At 48.2% G+C, this 19,974-nt stretch overlaps 1 protein-coding gene across 1 annotated transcript; it reads left to right on the top strand.

Moving 5' to 3' along the window:
- Nucleotides 1–404: 404 nt before the first annotated feature.
- ZER1 (zyg-11 related cell cycle regulator) lies at nt 405–19,638 on the top strand. The gene is made up of 16 exons (XM_066332697.1): nt 405–822; nt 4,627–4,890; nt 5,740–5,890; nt 6,176–6,612; nt 7,103–7,279; nt 8,368–8,482; nt 8,975–9,121; nt 9,370–9,543; nt 10,101–10,316; nt 10,971–11,012; nt 11,351–11,470; nt 11,910–12,025; nt 12,139–12,327; nt 13,290–13,387; nt 13,668–13,770; nt 14,742–19,638. The coding sequence occupies exons 2-16, from the start codon at nt 4,733–4,735 to the stop codon at nt 14,797–14,799; spliced, it is 2,301 nt and encodes a 766-aa protein (XP_066188794.1). The 5' UTR covers nt 405–822; nt 4,627–4,732; the 3' UTR covers nt 14,800–19,638.
- The last annotated feature ends 336 nt before the right edge of the window (nt 19,639–19,974 follow it).

Raw genomic sequence — 19,974 nt, 5'->3', positions numbered from 1 at the left:
CCCCGCCCCCGCCCGCCTCAGGGCGCTCTTCCTGAGCGCTTGGTCCCGCCCCCTACGTAGCAAAGCTCCGCCCCATTCCCCCGCCCATAGTACGAAGCCCCGCCCCCGCCCCGCGCGCTGTGTTCCGCCCCCGTTCCATTCCACTGTTCGCTAAGCCCCGCCCCGTCCGGTAGGCTCCGCCCCAGCCGCCTCGAGGCGCTCGCGGAGCGCGGCGGGCCCGGTCCGTGCCTTGTCCCGGCTCCCCGGCCTGCGGAACAGGGCCTGGGGCCCGCTCCAGGCACCGGGAGAGACCCCGCGGCCTGGAGCAGCTGGTTCCACAAGCACTAAGGAGACCCCTGGGGTGGTCGCGCTGTCCCGGGCACTCTCCAGCTCATGCCAATGGCAACCATGAGCGGGGCCTGCGGGAATGGCCCCGCTCAGTGAGGGGGCGCAGTGGGACCCCGGTTCTGCGGCGGCGGCAGCCGCAGCCCCTGAGTGAGGGACAGGTTGGGCTGCGCCCACCCGTCACGGGGAGGCACTGCCGGGCCGCCGCGGCCAAGCTCTGCCCCGCGCAGTGACGTCAGTGCCTCCGCCGCGTGGCGTCACGGCCTTGTGACGTCACAGAACGTCCCCGTCCCCGCTGCTCCCCGCTGACCGAGCGTTCCGGCCGTGCCGGCGTTTCCGGGGAAGGACTCGGTGGCGCTTCCGGCGGGGGCGAAGGAAGTGACGGCGGGTTTGTTGACAGCGGACGCTGCGGCGGGGGGAGCGGGCCCGAGCAGGACGCGGACCCCGGCCCGCCCCGGGGAGCCGGGAGCAGCCGGGACCAGTCCCCCATGGCGCCAGGTGAGTACCGGTGCCTCCCTCCGCAGCCCGACCCGGGGCCGCCGGGCCTGCCCTCCTGGGCGGGGGGAGGAACCGCCGCCCCCAGCGGTACCGGACGGTGCCACCGGCACAGTCCCCGTCCCTCCCCGGGACTGCCGGAAGCAGGCGGGCCCCGCCAGGCAGGGCTCCGGCCCGCGGCAGCAGCTCCGGCGCTGCCCGGCGACGTGACCTCTGAGTGCCTGGGGACGACGGAGCGCTCGGGTTCGGGGCCAGCGCTGCCCGCGGGGTTGATAGAGACCATCACGGGCTGGTGGAGCCCCAGCGCCCAGAGAGCCGTGATTCCAGGTGGCCTTCTTGGGCAGGCGACTTACAGGACGAAAGTCCGTGATGTAATTCAGTGAGCTGAAGGAGCGTCTTTACTGCAGGCAGGTACAAAGATCAACACATTTCCCGGTGGGTGCGAGCTGTTGTATTTACGAAGTCAGTCTGGCTGCCTGACAAGTTCAGGAATTGCAGGCTTTGCTGGGACAGAGGATATATAGATCGATCTCGTACTTCACTTTCCCTGGTGTAAGAAGGGATGGTGTTTCCCCACAAAGGCAGCGATGACCCATCAACTAATAACATCACCGTGATTTGCAGCTGCAAGATGCCAGCTAAAGTGACAGTGCAGTTTCCCTTCAGAGCATAACCTGTGCCAAACTCTGCATTTACATTACATTTGTAATTCTGAAGTCGCTGTAATCAGCTCATGTCAGTGCATATTGTTTGCCCTCTCCTTGGACGAGTCCCTGATGCTGGAACAGTCAGCTTTGCCAATCATTTTTGTAGCAACAGCGTAAATGTTGTGTGGTTGGCGTGGAGCCACGGTGAGTCAGGCTTGGCTCTGGGCACTGCCTGGAGAGAGGCTGGGAGAGATGATCAGTCTGAAGTCCAAGGGAGAGGACATTGGTACTGGCAGCCCCAGGAGAGGTCCTGAGCCTCACATGCCGGTGCAGCCTGGAATGCTGTAACAATGCAGATGCAGCCTGGAAATAAGCAATACTTGCAAAGAGGCTGGTGGGTCCTGGATGCTGGGGATGGGGTAGGTAGAGCTGCCTGTACTGCACCTGGTTTTGGGTCTGTGGATGGCAGGAGGGTGCTGTTACTGAACAGAGAGGGCTGTGTGCCCATGGCTTTTGTGTGCCTGCTCCCGAGGGTCTGAGGAGCTCAATTACTTGGTGCACTAAGATGGATGCAAATCCGTCAGAGAAATAAATTGGAAAAAATACTGGCAGCTGAAGTTCTGGTCCCTTTTCAGTTCTCGCTTTACCATTTTCAGCATCTTTCATGCATCTGTCTTTAACTTTTCCAAAACCCACATGGCACCAGGCAGCTCATTGCTGGAAAAGCACTGGTGGCAGTCACTAGGCAGCTTCATCCTGTGTGAAACTTCCTGAGGAAAACAAATAGACAAATGTGAATGAATTTTCAGCCACTCCAATTCTTTTAATTTTGTCACTCATTGAGGCTATAATTAGAGACAGTATTGATCAAGGCAGCTATTGACACTCTTACTTCCCTCTCTGCTGCTGAGGTGTCATGTCTTCAGTCTAAGGAGGGAGAGGCCAGCTTGTGTTGTGTTCTAGACAAAAGGTCACAGCAGCTGCTCAGATACCTCAGATATCTGTAATAAATCAGGAGGATAAAAGGGATTTTTTTGCCTTATTTCACTGGGACAATTTAACCATTCTTGGTATTAAACTTCTGCATGGGATTGTGTTGGTGGATCACGGGGAGCTCAGAAGTTAAAGGACAGCTGATTTCTTCAGGGCTGAGATCAACCAGCTGCATTGTGCTGGTCTGAGCAGAGAGGGAACAGAGGCTTGTCAGAGCCACAGGAAGGCAGTCCTTGCCCTCTGGTGCTCTGAGCTGCTTGGACAAGTCCCAAGCACTGGTTGTTTCCAGCTGCACGTGACAATAGATTGTCAATGGGAATTTGTTTCCGAGTTCTCTGGCCGTTGGTAGTAAACAGTGGAAGAACACTGGCTGCAGGGATCTCCTGTCTGATGGCACAGGGGAACTGGTAGGTACAGCAGAACATGCTTCCCAGCTGGTTCAGATCTTCCTGTCGATCTTGCCTTTCTGGAAAGATTCTCTCCAGCAAGCTTCAGGCAAAATCTACAAGAGGGACTTGTTCTGAGGTGAGGCCAATTCATCTCCAAAGCAGACACAGGACAGCTTCCTCCCACCTGCATTCCCTTTGCCAGGACCTCCCAGCCAGGGAGACAATACTCTGCACTCAGTGACCCATTTCAGCCTTGACTTCTCACTTTATTTAACTCCGAAGATGAGAACTGTGGATTGTGGAGCTCCTCTATCAAAGTTAAAACCCCTTCATTTTCACTCATTGGACCACATGCACCTCAGTGGAGCTCTTGTGGCATTATTGAGGAGTCACAGTTTTATCTGACTCCCAGCTCAGCACTCAGTGACCAAAAGAGCTAGTTCCACCTTTAACACCATGACTGGAGAGAGTTTAAAGTGTAATTTTTATGATTGCTGAAGTTTCAGGGATTTTTACCTTTTAGAGTGATTAAGCTGAGGAATGGGAGTTAAACTCTTCTGTCTCATACTGATACCAATGGAATGAAGGAATGAGAGAGCAGCAGAAGCTATAGAGAAGCAGAGAGCTGGTGACACACAAGTGTCCTGCTATTTGCAGCTGCAGGATAAAGATCAGAAACGGAATATGGTTAAGAACATTTTGCAACAACTTCTCCAGCAATGGCTGCTCAGTTGTGGTGCAGAGAATAACAACTACCTCCACAGCATCAGTGTTCTCAGGACCAGTAGGGACATTATTGATAAGACACAGGGTTTATATTAAAAAAAAAATTTCAACACAATTTTTTGTGTCTGTAGAAATATTTAGAAGAGTTTAGGTTTGCTTGTAATGTGATTTGACCCCTTGAAAGTGAAATGTCACTGTTGTTCCTCAAGCTGACTTTTCTGATAAGCCCCTCAAGGCCCCAGTGAGTAAGTTTTTATACCAGAGCAGTCAAGTAGTTTCAAATCAGAAAACAGACAGGGATAGTTTCCCCCAGTTGTCTGCCTCACCCATCCTTTATCCTGTTCCAGAAATGAAAAAGGGCAAAAGCACCTTGCCTTTTTCCAGTTTAGTCCCTCTTTGTGGCAGATTTGGGAAGGTGAGGGTGAGCTGGATGTAGAGGTGTCTGGCACAATCATAATCCTTCCCTTTACACTGCACTCAAAGGCATCCCAGACCAGTCTGTGTGTTTCCCTCTGGCTTCTGATCCACTTCACACTCTAGTTCAAGGACTTGCATGAAGCTTCTGGCTTGGCACTACAGAGAAACACTGAGCTTGAAAATGAAACTTGACTTGGAATGCTGGCAAAGAGAATGACAGGTAGGAGATACAGGGCCACAGATCCCACCAGTGCTACACAAAGGATTATGCTGACAGTAAATGTTCTGCTGGTTTATCCAACCCACTCTGAAGGAAACCAAGCAATGTGGCTCCTACCACTTCCCTTTCCGAGGGCCTTTGTCAGCCAGATAACCCTGCAATGAGGAAACATTTTGCTGTGTAGCCTCATTTCCAAGCACATCACACTAATTCATTCCCACAGTATTCCCTCGGAGTGGGCATACCAAGGAATTCAGGGCACACTGCCAGAGAGGCCAAACTGCTGTGGGTCCTTTTGAGGTCAGCAAGTGTTGGGCTGTAAATACAACAAGCATCCTGCTGGTGTGACAGCTTTATGGGACACTTGCAGTTGTGCTTTTCTCAATGCATCTTTTTCCCCCCTCTCTGCTTACAGCTGTCCTGATGGCCCCATAAATTCATCCCAGAACTTCATTTGAGGGGAGGATCTCCTGCATCAAAAGCTTCTTTCTGCTCCTCCCCTACCCATAATTTCCCTCAAGATGGCATCTGACAGTCCTGAGTCGCTGATGACCTTGTGCACTGATTATTGCCTTCGCAACCTGGAGGGGACTCTCTGCTACCTTCTGGACAACGAAACGCTCCGGCTCCATCCCGACATCTTCCTGCCAAGCGAAATCTGTGACAAACTTGTCAACGAGTACGTTTGAAGCCTGGTTTGGGAAGGGGCTGGGAGCTCGGAGAAAGGAGAGATTAGATCTCCAAAAAGAATTATTGGAAAGAATTTGTAGGGCTGTGTTTTTCCAGTTGATCGTATTGGCAAATAAGGGTTTGCATGAACTTCAGAAGGAAGTGTTGCCTTTTGTACTGCTGTCATTCTAATTTCTGTGGAAATCGCCCTTTCCAAGTTAGTCCAAGCTCAATGAGATGCTGTAAAAAGGGAAATGAAAAGAGTAAACCCAGATTGAAACTCACTGCTTCTTCCTAGAATGTCAGTGGGCAACAAGGAAGCCTTCCCATTTCCTGTCACTGAAGCATTACAACACTGTCCAAGAAGAGAAATAAGAGTGCAAAGTGCTAACAGATGTTAAATTTTAAGGCTGCTGCTCCCACAGTTTTATAAAGCAACCTGTTTCCACAGTGATTTATGTAGTTTGGCTGTCACAGTCTCTCTTGGCTGAACTTGTGCCCACAAAGTCTGGCAGAGAATTCTGGCCAGCTAATTTTCTGAAAAATGAAAAACAAAAAAAAAATCAAATTACTAAATTTAAACAGCTAGGGAAAAAATTCCTGGAGTCTGTGCTTGCCAGAATTCAGTTTGCTCACACACACAGAGTTTTGCACAAATCTTTGCTCAAGATTTTCCTAGGGACCGCTGGTTCTGTGCCAGAAGAGGTTGGGTGAGCTCCTTTGCACAAAAGGCTGATCTGGGTGATACGGGGGTGAGTGGGTTGGTGTGTGCTCACAACTCTGACACTTCCTTGTCACCAGTGCAGGTGTCAGAGCTGTGATTGAGCCTGTGCTGTGCTAACACCATTGCCCCACACAGGTACGTGGAGCTGGTGAAGACAGACAGCATCTTTGAACCCCATGAAAGCTTCTTCACACTCTTCTCAGACCCACGGAGCACCAGGCTAGCTCGGATCCACCTGCGGGAACACATTGTGCAGGACCAGGACCTGGAGGCCATCAGGAAACAGGTGGGGTTGCACTGACAGCTGCCACATCACATAGCAGCATGGGCACCAGCTAGAATCCCAGGCATCCAGAGGTTCTCAAGGCTTCATCCTTTGCTGTCCAGGCTTGCATTGGACTAACCTCAGCTTCTCCCTTCTGAGCTCCTGAAGCCACTGTTGGGAATGGCATAGGACACTGGTCAAGTTGGGTGATACATGGTTTCAGGCTGTCCCAGTGGGAGGTATGGGGCAAACAGGGTGGGCACTTCACCTGTGACATCTCTCTAACCTTGATTTCCCTTTTTTCAGGATCTTATTGAGCTCTACCTGACTAACTGTGAGAAGCTGACAGCCAAGAGCCTCCAAACCTTGGTGAGCTTCAGCCACACACTGATCTCCCTGAGCCTCTTTGGCTGCTGCAATATCTTCTACGAGGAGGAGAACCCCGGGGGCTGTGAGGACGACTGCCTGGTGAACCCCACTCGCCAGGTCTTGGTCAAGGACTTTACTTTTGAAGGCTTCAGCCGCCTGCGCATCCTGAACCTGGGCCGCCTGATCGAGGGGGTAAACGTGGAGACACTGCTGCGGCCCTTGGCCTCCCTTGCAGCTCTCGACCTTTCTGGGATCCAGCTGAATGATGTGGGCTTCCTGACCCAGTGGAAGGACAGTCTGGTTTCCTTAGTGCTTTACAACATGGACCTTTCAGAGGAGCACATCCAAGTGATCGCACAGCTTCGCAAGCTCAGGTCAGCAGATCTGTTCTTCCTTCTTTGTCCTTCTCCAGCTGATAGGGAAAGGTCTTTCAGGAATGGTGTTCTTGCCTGCTATCAGAGAGGTACCCACTGCTGGGTTCAGCTTTTTGTGTAACTTAATTTGTGGGAGGAGGCAAGATGTGGGGATGCACAGATCCTCTGGTGCATGTTAATCTCCAGGTAGAAATGCTCAGGTGGCTGCTGTGATGGAGTTTGGGAAAAGTAGTTTCTGAGCCTGGAGCAATTTCCTTTGTGATGTGTGGCTAGATAATTCACTGTGGTCCATTCCAGATAGCCCTCTACCAGATATCTTTGTGCTTTGGTTAGATACAGGGCCAGCTGCTGCTGCCAGAGCCTACAGAACCACATTCCTGTATCTTGGGAAGGAAATAATGATAAATAATAATCACATTTGGCTCTGGTAGGGAGGCAGAAGTCCCAGCTAATGCTTTCAAGGCTGTGAGATGATTTCTATCACTTGCAGGCACCTGGATATCTCCCGAGACCATCTGTCCAGTTATTACAAGTTCAAGCTGACCCGGCGGGTTCTGAACTTGTTTGTGGAAAACCTGGTGAACCTCACTTCACTCGACATCTCAGGGCACACCATGCTGGAGAACTGCACTATCCCCAGCATGGAGGAGAAGATGGGCCAGACAAGGTAAGGAAACAGCAATTACTGAGGTCTGCTTGAATGGATAGATCAGTCAAAGATGAATTAAGAACAGTTCCCTCTTCTGAGTTCCCAAATTCAGTAGGTCTCATCAGTACTGAAAAGCAGGATACAACTCTTGCCAGGTTGCCCTGACAGTAGAGACTGGTGTGAGAATCAGCTGTGATTGCTGTATGCAACACGTGAGGACTTGTAAGAGTAATAAAGAATTCATCCCATCTGCCTGCCATGCATATCTGAAGTATTTCAGTTCTTTTCCCCACACATTCTCCCAGGGATCTCCTGCAGGATTTTTTTCTCAAAGGACTCCAAAGCCCTTTACACATTTCCTACACAAAATACTCTTACCCTTGCAGAAATCCAGGCTCTTCTGACAGAACATTTACACACTGAGTCAATACATCAGCATTCATAGGAGGGCTGAGTGTTTTTGGAGCTTGGAATCTAAAGGCCTGTTTTCAGATTTGACCTGGATACTGGGCAGATCAGGCCTTGGAAATCTTGGTGCCCTTCAGCAGAGGCATACCTAGAGGTCCAGTTTTCCACATCAGCCAGGAGCTCTGCCCTCCTATTAAGCATTTGCTGAACAGAAGCAAAGAAGTGAGACAGTACTGGCTCCTTCTCACCAGAGCTGGTGAAAATGCACTGGCTCTTAGTCAATAAGGAACATGGCAGCAAAAACAGTGTTGCTGGATGCTTCCAGAAGCAGACTTGGCATGTCCATCTCATTATAAATATGTTGGACAATGAAATCCACAGCCCTTAAAGAGGAAATTTTCACACCAACTAGTGAATTTCCACGACAAATTTTACCTGGAAAAGCCACATCCTCTCTGCAGTAATTCTTACTGCTGGTTCCATTCAGCACATTCACCTTTCATTCAGGATCACTTGTGATGAATATTTAGAGTTATGTTCATAAGCGGCTGCCTGGTATAAAATGAAGTGTAGCTTTTACCACTCTGGGTATGAAGCAGTACAGTCAGAGTGAATTGAGGGCTGACAGCCATCTCTGTGGCAGGAGACACCTGAAGAAACATGGTACCAACATGAGCATTCTTGTTTTTTCACCCCAGCATTGAGCCAGCAAAGAGCAGCATTGCTCCCTTCCGGGGTCTGAAACGACCACTGCAGTTCTTGGGCCTTTTTGAAACGTCCCTCTGTCGCCTGACCCATATTCCAGCCTACAAGGTAAGGAGGCTGCAGGAATACTGGCAGTAGGAACTTGTTAGAAGTGGAAAGAACATGAGAACACTGCCTGCCAGTAGAGTGGAGTTCTTTGGGTCTTGGGTGTGACAACTGAGCTATGACCTTTCAATAACTACTTCATAATGCAAGAAAACTGCCAGAAAGCAGCACCTGTGCCCCACATAGTTTTTATAAGGGTTGAAAAACACGCCCCTTGGAGAAAAGCATGGAGAAATCATCCTGCCTGAAGGACTGTGACTACAGAAAAGGATTTAAGACAGTAAGAGTCCTGCTTTTGAATAGTGTTCTCCTGCCCCAAAGGTGCCCTTTCTTATCCCTCTGGGCTGAAAAGTGACTCAACCTGTCTCATTCTGGGCTGAATCTATTCTCAGGGCAGAAGGAAGGTATACCCTTTGACCTTTCAGAGTTTCCTTCTCACATTGGTTTTCCTCCTTCATAATTTCTCCCCTGACTCTTTCTGCTCTTCCATGCCAGGTGAGTGGAGACAAGAACGAGGAGCAGGTCCTGAATGCCATCGAGGCTTACACCGAGCACCGGCCGGAAATCACTTCCCGGGCCATCAACCTGCTTTTTGACATTGCCCGCATCGAGCGCTGCAGCCAGCTGCTGAGAGCCCTCCAGGTAAGCCTTGGCCTCACCCTGAACCCTGGCAAAGGGAATTTTGCACTCCCATTCTTTCTTCCCACACTGGGACACTGTATCAGGCCATTCCAGAGAACATTCCAGTAGCACAGTGGAACTGGCTACCTTCATTTCCTAAGCACATTCCTGCAATGCCTGGGCCACACATTCCTTGTGGGCTTCTAACAGCCACTCCAAGAATTAGCAGCAAGTCCACAGCACTGAAGCTCTGTGTTGCTTCTCTGCAGCTGGTGATCACAGCCCTCAAGTGCCACAAGGATGACAAAAACATCCAGGTGACAGGCAGTGCTGCACTCTTCTACTTGACTAACTCTGAGTACCGCATGGAGCAGAGCGTGAAGCTGCGGCGCCAGGTCATCCAGGTGGTGCTGAACGGCATGGAGTCCTACCAGGAGGTCACAGTAAGAGCAGCCCTTTGGTTCCCACAGTCTTCTTTCCCTGTATTAGTTCTTCAGCCTGGTGTCAGTGTTTGGGTTTCCTCTGCTTGCACGGAGTTAAGGCAGAGAAGTTATTGCTCAGGTCTACGCCTAGTCTCCACTCAGCAATGGGGATTACATGCAGGGTGCTCCTTTTTATCCATGAGCAGTGGTCAAAGGGTGTATGTGACACACAGATGCCCAGCACTGACTGTGGGATGAAATGGTTGTGCGTAAAGGGGGTGGTTAGTCAGTGGAAAAAAAAAAATCTCAAATCTCTGGGAGTCAGCTGTGTAGAGGGCCCACAGGCAGTGAGGAACTGGCTTGGACAGCAGTGGGCCCTGGATAATTTGAAGGCCTTGTGAGACTGGAGTGACAGTCATGGAGCTAAAGCACAGCACTAGATCAGAGGGTAACAGAAATCTCAGTAGCTGTAGTCAGGCAAGAAGATGGTTTCAGTACCAAGCAGCAAGGAAACATGAGTTGGTGGGGTGTGGGCTTTTGTAGCCACTTGGCCCAAGGTTTGCTTCCTTTTGACCCAGGTCCAGCGGAACTGCTGCCTGACACTGTGTAACTTCAGCATTCCCGAGGAGCTGGAGTTCCAGTACCGCCGAGTGAACGAGCTGCTGCTCAACATCCTCAACCAAAGCCGGCAGGATGAGTCTATCCAGCGCATCGCTGTGCACCTCTGCAATGCCCTGGTCTGCCAGGTGGACAATGACCACAAAGAAGCTGTGGGCAAGATGGGGTTTGTCATGGTTGGTATGGTCCCAAGGTGTCTACTTCTCCGTAACCCAGGCTAGGACAATTCCCTTGCAGCTGCCCATCAAATGCCTCCAGACATGATCCAACCTCTCAATATCACAGAGGGAACCGGTGTGCCAGCAATGCTGACCCCTCCTGGAAGCTATCCCTGTACTTGCTTACCAACACTGGAAGTCATGATCCCAGAGACAGGCTGGTGTGAGGACAGGAAGGCACTGTAACCTAACACCTGAGCTCACCACATCGGGTTATTTCCAGATCTGGTACCACCTTGTGACTGTCTCCTTCTACTTCTCCCCAAGTTCGCATTAATTTCCCAGCTCAACCCATATCCCCCACCTTTTTCAAGAACTGCAAAGGCTGTTGCTTTGGCACAGCTATGCCACATCACAGACCTTGTCATACAGCTCAAAACTGACTCAACTGCAAAATCAACAGCTCTGGGACTGTGGCATAGTTCAGCTTTGTAAATTCTTGCAACTTGGAACATGACCCAGTCCCAGTGGTTTAGAGAAAGATAAATCAAGTAGGTTCTCTGCAGAAGGTTCAAAATTGACCATAACTGCTGTGATACTGCAGGGCTGGTAAAGTTTTAGCTCCATAGTTTTTTGAACTGTTTCTCACTCTTCCCCTTTCTTTGGCCACAGACAATGCTGAAGTTGATTCAGAAGAAGTTGGCTGATAAAACGGTGAGTGTTTCCCAGAAAAAAACATACACATAGAATATCTTCTCTTCAGTCTGACTTAGGCGTGGAGATCAGCCCCGAGTGCCAGCTCAGCTTCTCTAACAAACATAAGACATCTCAGCTGACATTGCAGAATTTCCTATCCCAGGGTGAGGGCAGGGGAATGTGACAGGGAGGCAAAAATACTAAACAAAGAACCCACTTACTGACAAGTTGAAAGTGAACAACAAGGTTTTCTTACCTCTGAAGTCTTCTAGGGTGATACCAGAGAGGAAACAGGTGATTGGTTTGCACCAGGCTCCTGCATTAGCAAAGCTCTGATTCTGTCTCTTTCCCTATAGTGTGATCAGGTGATGGAGTTCTCCTGGAGTGCTCTCTGGAACATCACTGATGAGACCCCAGATAACTGCGAGATGTTCCTTAACTACAGTGGCATGAAACTGTTCTTGGAGTGCTTGAAAGTAAGTGTCTGACTGTCTCTGGAGAGATGCTGACAGGAGCACTGGAGAGGCAGGTGCCTGGGCAGGACCCCTGGCTCTGCTCCTCTCCAGGCATTACTTCCTACATTTCACAAAGAGGAAAGTAAAAGCTTGTGTAGGATCTTTCTCACATCATTCCACCCAGCCAGTAGAACGGACAAACTTACAGTGAACTCATCTTCCCTTTTGCCAGTCTGTGCTCAGCCCCCTCAAGCAGAGCAGCAGTGAGCAGTGGGCCTGGTTTTGATCCTCCCTTTTCACACATTCCTTTAGCACCGTTTGGCACCTGCCAAGGAGCCATTGCTGACCATCCAAAAATACTGAGCTTTTCTGGATGTGCTGTACAGCCTTTTCCCAGGGTTGCTTGTTCTCAGCATCACCAGAGTCCTACCTGTGTATAATCCTGTTCCTTGCTGGTCAGGAGTTCCCAGAGAAACAGGAGCTGCACCGCAACATGCTGGGCCTCCTGGGCAATGTGGCAGAAGTGAAGGAGCTCCGCCCTCAGCTCATGACCTCCCAGTTCATCAGTGTGTTCAGGTGAGTGCCTGGCTGGCAACCAGCTCAGCTCTGATGTCTTCTCCTGAACCACCTGGAGACTTAAGAATCTTTACTGCATCAGCAGCTCTAAGCGATCTCTTCTCTCTTGGCAGCAACCTGCTGGAGAGCAAAGCTGATGGGATTGAGGTGTCATATAATGCCTGTGGAGTGCTCTCCCATATCATGTTTGATGGTCCAGAGGCCTGGGGGATCTATGAGCCTCACAGAGAAGAAGTTGTGAAGAGGATGTGGGCAGCCATCCAGAGCTGGGATATTAACTCCAGGAGAAATATCAATTATAGGTGAGGAATGGAAAAGATTGGCTCACTCACACAGGAGCCAGGATTGTCATAGGAAGGAAACACCAACAGAGAGAAAGGAAGAGAGAGAGAGCCTAGCATGGAGGCTCTGTTCAGAGTGAAGGAGAAACATTCTCAGGGACATATTCTTTAGTGAGGGTTTTACATCTTTCTTTGAAACTTGTTACATAAGATGCTGAAATTAGACACCTTACCTGACAATCCCTATGGGAGAAGTTTTGCAGCAGAATTTCTCCTGCATGTTTCTGCTGAAATTGAGTAGTCCAGTAAAACCATGGTCTGTCTGGGACTGCCTAAGCATTTTCCTCTGATACTGCTGTCCTTTGAAGTCTGTCTTTTAAGTCTGTTTGCTTGCCAAAGTCACATGCTTTCACTCTTCTCTGGGGCATATTTAGACACAGTTACCAGAAATCCCTTCCAAGGTTAATACAACTTCTGGAATCCTCTAAACCCCTTCCTGTAAGAGGGTGTCAGGTATTCAGAATTCCCTTACAGTGCTTGGCAGGGATCCAGAACTGGCATACAGTGCCAGTTTGCAACATAGATGATATAGTATTGTTGCCAGAAGAAACAGCAGCAACCCTTGCACATGTGCAGACAGCTTTGCCTGGGTACAGTTTGGCTTTGTCCCTCCTCAAACTGATCAGTGCTGCTGGATTTCAACTCTTGTGAGGAAATGGCTAATGGAGGATGGAAATCAGTTCCTGGGCTCAGTTGCCTTCATTGCAGCTATTTCTCTGGGCAGTGTGTTTGTGCTGAAGTGGTGGGGCCTGTAATTCTGCCAGCACTGCCCTGAGACACTGACTTAGCCTGGGTGCCAGAATCTTTGACATGCCAATGGATTTACTGCTGTGGTATCTATGAGCAGAGTTTGCTGTGAGTGGCAAAGGTGCTGAAAGAAGTAGCTCTTGGGTTTTAACAACTTCTGTAATATTTCTGTGCAGGTCATTTGAACCAATCCTTCGACTTCTTCCACAAGGGATCTCCCCAGTCAGCCAGCACTGGGCCACCTGGGCACTCTATAACCTGGTCTCTGTCTACCGTAAGTTCTCTTTTTGAAATCATATTCCCTGCATTGTAGAAGTTGAGGGGGTGGACCTGAGGCTGTCAGCAGAAAAAGTCTTCTGACATAAACTATATAGGTAGAGAAGACCTTCTTTGAATGATGCAGGAATGTCCAGGCAGCACAACCAAATAAAGCTAATTAAACTTGGTGTGTAGGAAATTCTTTCACTGTTTTGATCCTTCTCCTTCCCCTCCTGTCACAATTGTACCACTGTTGTGAGGGTTCACAAGGACCTGATTTATTCTTTTCTCTGCAGCTGACAAGTACTGCCCACTGCTGATCAAAGAAGGTGGGATTCCTCTCCTGAAGGACATGATTAAAATGGCCTCAGCACGACAAGAGACCAAGGAAATGGCCCGGTAGGACACCAGTGCACCATCACAAACTCTCAGTTTAGCCATAGTTTAGTTTTTAATTGTTCCACATAAAGTGAGGCTACCAAAGCAAGGCCTGTAGTGATGTGTATGAGAGGTATAAATTGAACACAGGAGAAGCAGAGGAAAAAGAGAATGAAAACAGAAGAACACAGCTGTTTATAGGTGGCAGTGCACAGAGACCATTGCCAAACAACTGGGTTGTAGACTGGCTTGTTGAGCAAGGGAGCCATATGGCTAATTGCAGTTCTTAGGCCAGTAGTCTCCAGTTATCACTTTTCCCTGTACTTGGGTAGGCTACCTGTCTCCAGATTCATACTGGCCTGTCACTGACCTGCCAACTGCACAGTTAAAATGAGAGCATTTTTCAGAAGGCAGAGTCCATCACCCTTGCAATGACACCTTTCCTTTGAGTCATCCTTTCAGAGTTGTAAAAGCCAGCTGCAATTTCTGGTCATTGGCAAAGTGAGAGCTGTAATTTCATACCTGCAGGATGAATAGAAGAGAGAGGTAGAGATCTGGGAATACATACCTGGTGAGTGGGCAGCAGGTACTCCCACAGCTGAAGGGTTGCTAAATGCTGGAGGGGACTGGAGCCTGCAAAAGACAGTTACAAACAGTGTGTGGGATGAGACAGGTGACAGCACAGTGAAGGACAAACACTTGTATTCATGTATTTTGTGGTGGGATTTAAAGGCGTCTGAGGTTTTGGATATGGGGTTAATGAATCAATGGTCACAGCTGGATCTGGATATGCACTACCATAACTTGACATTCCAAGTTGGGAGCTGCTTTTGTGGAGTTTACTAGTTTTGACACAGTTTCTGTCTCAGATACAAACAGAACACAGTTACACAGAAATCAACTCTGGGACAGTTCTTACCTTACTGTCCCAAAGCTGAGGTACAATAAGCTTTAAACTAAACCCTCTCTCCTTGTCCTTGTTTTATCCATAGGAAAGTTATAGAGCACTGCAGTAACTTTAAGGAGGAGAACATGGACACTTCCAGATAGAGGCAATCACCCAATGCCTCTTGCCAGCACTGTATCCAGCTTCTCTCTAACTCACTGTACATAGGGAGGACTCTTTCTTACCAACTTGCCCGTTGGAAGGAAACTTTATGTGTGTGTGTGAGACCCTCAGTAGATGAAGGTGAATAGGGGAGGGGGGAGGGACTTTTTGCACAACAAAATGCTTTCCTTAACTTAGTGGACTTTTTTGTTATGAAGTTTCAGGTTGAAGTTCCGTGTGTATGATTTCTGTATAAAAAGAAAACAAAAAACAAAGACAATTACATTATGTATCTTTTAACCTTTTTATTTTAGACCACACAGAGAGCCTCAAATGACCATGACCTTGAAGACCTAGTTGTGTGATCACTAGTGTGACATGTTTATTTCCCACTTTTTAGAAAATTCCCTTTTGCTGTACTGCATGAGGTCCTGTGATGTCTTCAAGAACACCGGTCCTGAATCAGCATTGGCTGCTCAGTGGGGCAATAGGCAGTGATGAATTATTTATTTGGTTAGAGAGGTTGAAGGACACAATACCAGAGAGATAGACCAAAAGAACTGACGTTTTAGTGAGACTTATAAATGGACAAACTAGAGAAGACATTTCAAACTAATTCACTCCCTTAAGAGTTTTTTAATAGAAGACTCATATTAATGGAATCATTGCTAATTCTCTGTGGGTCATTTGGAAGTAAGGCATTCCCAGTAAAGTCAAGAGGTCTGTTTTGTCCCCATTGGCAGTACGGTAGGATCTGCTAGCCCACCCAGCCTCAGAAGGTCAGGGGTGATCAGTAGTACCAGTTATACGTTCTTGGCTACACAGAGCTGCTCTCTTGAAGGGCCCCTGTGCAACAAGGCACAAGGTTTGTTCACAAAGGGCTACACATCTTCATTTCAGTCCTTCACCACCTTTTTTAGTTGTGTTCTGTTTTGTAGGGAAGGGCTACAAAGCCAAACAGAGTATTTCCCTCTGCATACTATACTGTGCTAGGCCCTATTCCAGAGCAGCTGTACTCCTTCATGCAAGTCCCAGGAAAGGACCAGAGCTGTCCTGCTCTCCCTCAGTCTGTGTCATCACAAGCTGTGCTCAGTAGCATCATAATCTCCCTTCACAGGAAGCTCACTGCAGCACAACTGCTAGAATTGGAGGTGGGGAGCCTCCAGGCACCCTCTGAAAGGCAATCCCAGGAAACAGCACCTTTTGTTCCGCCCCAACATCTTCCCCCTTTTCTCAGAAGCAGAAGGTCCTATTCCTGTCTGACTCCCAGAAGCACTTAGGAGTGCAGTCCCAGTCCCATCAGCAGCATTACTCCAGTCTGTGTGACACAGGTGAGAGGAGAATCCCACTGAGCTGCTCTTCACCTGTAACACTGCAGACATGTAATGGCTCAGGAAGCCAAAAGCCAAGGTTTGCCTCACAGCCAGGCACTCAGCAGCACAGCTGTCCATCACAGCCCACTGCTCATCACAGTTCTTTGACAATTCACCTATCTTCCCTTAGAAGGGATTCAGAAAAGACGTTGTGCCTGGCAGGGGGAAGGTGAGCCTATGGCCATGCAGGCTGGGACATTTCAGGCCTCAGAGCACAGTAACTCGCTGCTCTCTTTCCTCCTACACTTTGCTCTTGGATTTGAGTCGCTGCTATGAGGTTCTGCTAATGCTCAGAGTTCATGTTGTCCTTGTGAGCACATTAGAGATGGATCCTTGATCCAAAAACTGACACTTTAACTGACAGAACACAACTGCCTGGAGAGGTTTACTTTTACTGCCAATACGGTGTTATTCAATGTCTTTTTTTTCCTTTTTAACCATACGTCATTTGTTTTGATATTGTGAGAACTGTACTTTTTTCTTTTAAGTATTTTCAAACATATATATTTTTGTGTCACTTTTAAATTGTTTTCATAAGATTTGCAAAACTTGACAAATTATACTTTTTTGCAGTCGTTTGAAATGTATTTTTCTCTTATTCCTGTTTCCCAAGAATTTGTGTCCCTATGAGCTTTGAGATGGGGAAGCTTATTTCAAGATCTGTTTTCTGTGTAACATTTGCTAATCTTCCTTCTAGATGCAAAACTAAGAGGGGCTGCAAATACAGCCTTGGTTGTTAGGGGAGTCAGGCTTTGTTTTTTAATTGCCCATTTAGTGCTGTCCTTAGGAAGTTGCTTCACATGGCAGTGTCACCCACCACATCTGCTTCCTTTCCAATGCCTATGTAGTGAAAGCTCCTGCCACTAAAACCTTGAACCAGGTGACAAGAAGCACTCAAGATTCTGACTGTGTTGGCAAGGTGGGAGTAGAGCAGAAGGGGACACATGGCAAATGTGAGGTTATCAGAAGGCCTTGTCCCCAGAAAGCAGCTGCCGCGCTGGGGAGACAGTGGAGCTGAGGAATTCCCATCTCATCTGGAGCAGGTCCCAGCCTCTCACTGCAATCCAAGCCAAGCAATTGGGCTCTACTCAGAGATTTTGGCACAACTACATCAAAGCTAATGAACAACCAATGGTTTGGGTTTATCTGCCTTGAGATCCTCAAAGGTTTGGGTTTTCCAAACCAGTGCTTCCACAAGTTGAGCAGTTACTGGAGTCTCACCTGCTGCATCTCAAACTAACAAGATCCACACTGCATCAAAGCTGTTTCACACTGTAAAGGTAACCTCTGTCCTCACTGCTCACAGACCCTGAGCAAGTTGTACCTCAGCCTGAACCAGGATAAAAAGATTTCAATTTCCTAGCAATAAGGAGGTGAATGGAACCAGGCCAGGCTGTCAGAAAAGCTCAACTTGCTGAAATCTGTCACCAGTCCCAGGGGAAAGAGGAAATTCTAACTGGGCTGTTGCAGAAAGCCTCACATAAAATTTTGAGTCAGGCCACCAGCAAGGTAAATGCCTAAGGCAGCATATTAAAAGGAATAACACCCCTGTCAGAGTAACCTGAGCTTTGTCTACAAGCTTCAGTGTCTTCAAGATTTTATGAGCTGAAAAATAACATTTTCCCTTCAGTAAGAAGCAAAGAGGGGAAAGTACCCTCTGAGCACCAGATCACAATCCAACAATTCCTGTAATTGGAAGTGTGAAACGAGTTTGGGCCTCAGTCTCCCTAACTAAAACAGCAGGCATAATGTGTGACCTGAAAACATTTTTTGGTGGCAAGGATTTAACTGGTACCATAGATCTAGAGCTGAGGATAGAACAGGAGAGTTGCCTGCAGACATCACATCAATGTTCTGCAAAGGAAGGGAGGGCAAAGTGGCAGATTTTTTTATGAAAGTTTAATGTAAAAGGGGAAGTTGGGTACCCTGAAATGCTTGACTGCTCCAGGGATGCCTCAGAAGCCTTCCAGCTTTGCTGGATCAAAGGAACAAGCCAGGAAATTTCAGCTCCACACAAAATTACACAGCCAGTGACCAACCCTGCTCAGAAACCAGAATGAGGTTCTATTTTTCAAATGAAAATCCAGCTGGAGAGAAGTTCATAGCATATAAGGATATTGCAAAGGGGCTCCTTGTGCTCAGTAGCTGTTGGCCCACTCAGACTCTTCATGTTTTCACTACTACACTTCCTTTAATTTTCCAAAGCTTGGCAAGCAGAGCACGAACACAGCTCAGTAGCTCCCTGCAAAGACTGTGGCAACAAAGGAACCCTTCACCTGAACTGTGTGGTTTCCTTCTTGGCAGGAGGCTGCCCTGTCCTCCAGTAGCCCTTGTGAGTGACCCAGCAGTGCCAGGTGTCCACGTTCTGTGGAGCAGATATGAGCAAATTGGCGAGCAGCTTCCCACCAGTGCTTCCATTTTTCAAGATCTGTGGGAGGAATTGCTCATAAGGATTGGCATCTACTTGGATGATGTTTAACACCCAGAAGCACCAGACTTTATCATCTAGACCAAGCCAAGAAAGTTTAGCACTGATACTTGAGGCAGTCAGAACACTGCAGATAATTCATCTGTACTATGGCTGCTGTTTCCCTGCACCTTCCTACTGAAATGATTCTCTTCAGCACTGAATCCTACCCAGCTTGTTACCTTGGCTGGGCTTCTGCTGCTGTCACTCTGGTCTCTGCAAAAGATGAGTGGGAAGAAAAGTCTTGGAGCTGTGAGTCAATTCCCTCCCATTACCTGAAGAAGGCAATTAATTACCAGTAGGGCAAGAGCTAGAGGGCACTGCAGTCAGGCAGTATCCATAGAAAAGACATTTCCGTGAGACTGTTTAGGGAGGAGTCTGCCACGGCTCAGGTGTTAGAGGACAGCTTGTGCTGCAAAAAGAGAATTAAAAGTAGGGAAACAGCTGGTCTCCATGGCAACCATGTATGTGTATGAAGCACAGAGGGCAATAGTCATCAGGAATGGATGGAAAGCAACATGGGGGCTGAAGGAGAAGAGAGCACTTAAGGAGTGAGATACTCTGCTGAACTGAAACATTTCTGCTTTATCAGACTGTTTTGATTTAATATAATTGTCACTTTCTCTCTGTAACTCTTTCCTTGTTTTAAAAAAGGTTTCTAGGCTAACTAAATATGTATTTCCTTGTTTTGCAATGAAAATACCCTTAGTTATAATGAGCAAGCATCTCCTTTTACTCTGTCCATGGACCTGCCTGATGCTGAAGCCTGGTTCAAATGTTTGTACCTGGTGAAACTGAGCAAAAAAAAAAAATGCACAACTGTTGCTTCCTTACAATTCTGAATGAATTAACTTTTCTGTTGTATCCGTTGGATACCCGCTGTGTATTAAACCTAGCGCTCAAGAGTGTCTTCTTCCTTTGTTCTATGAATGTGGTTTATTTAGGTACAGTACCAGTCCATTGGCTGTCATATGTTTAATTAAAAATGAAAGGAACTGCCACGTGTTGATGATGCCGTTTAGTGCCTTTGCCTTTCATCACTCCAAAAGACACAATACTGCTTGTCAACAGAAGAAAGCTGTGGAGGACAAGAGCATTGTTAGGAAATCAGGACAATGTTTGAGTGTCCAGATTGCTCTGAACTCTGTAATGTATCTGCAGCTCACACTCCACAGCCTGGGCTTTGTAAGGGGCAGGATCTGAGCACTAAAGAAAAGCCAATCTGCTTTAAGGCCAGCCTGACTTTCTTCTTAAGACCCTGGTCCTGGAAGTGCCAGTGAATTCAGTGGTCACTGTGGAGTCTGTAAAGGAGCAAGGTAAATAGGATGGGAGGAGCA

Source organism: Sylvia atricapilla, chromosome 19 (genome assembly GCF_009819655.1).
Source record: "Sylvia atricapilla isolate bSylAtr1 chromosome 19, bSylAtr1.pri, whole genome shotgun sequence".
NCBI lineage: Eukaryota > Metazoa > Chordata > Aves > Passeriformes > Sylviidae > Sylvia > Sylvia atricapilla.
This window is presented reverse-complemented; position numbering and strand designations above follow the sequence as displayed.

What these genes read in the sequence shown, in the direction of transcription:
- ZER1 (XM_066332697.1), top strand. Translation starts at nt 4,733, where the DNA reads ATGGCATCTGACAGTCCTGAGTCGCTGATGACCTTGTGCACTGATTAT. An exon ending in GCACAGCTTCGCAAGCTCAG is followed by an intron (nt 6,613 to 7,102) that starts GTCAGCAGATCT and finishes TATCACTTGCAG; the next exon opens with GCACCTGGATATCTCCCGAG. An exon ending in GAGACCAAGGAAATGGCCCG is followed by an intron (nt 13,771 to 14,741) that starts GTAGGACACCAG and finishes TTTTATCCATAG; the next exon opens with GAAAGTTATAGAGCACTGCA.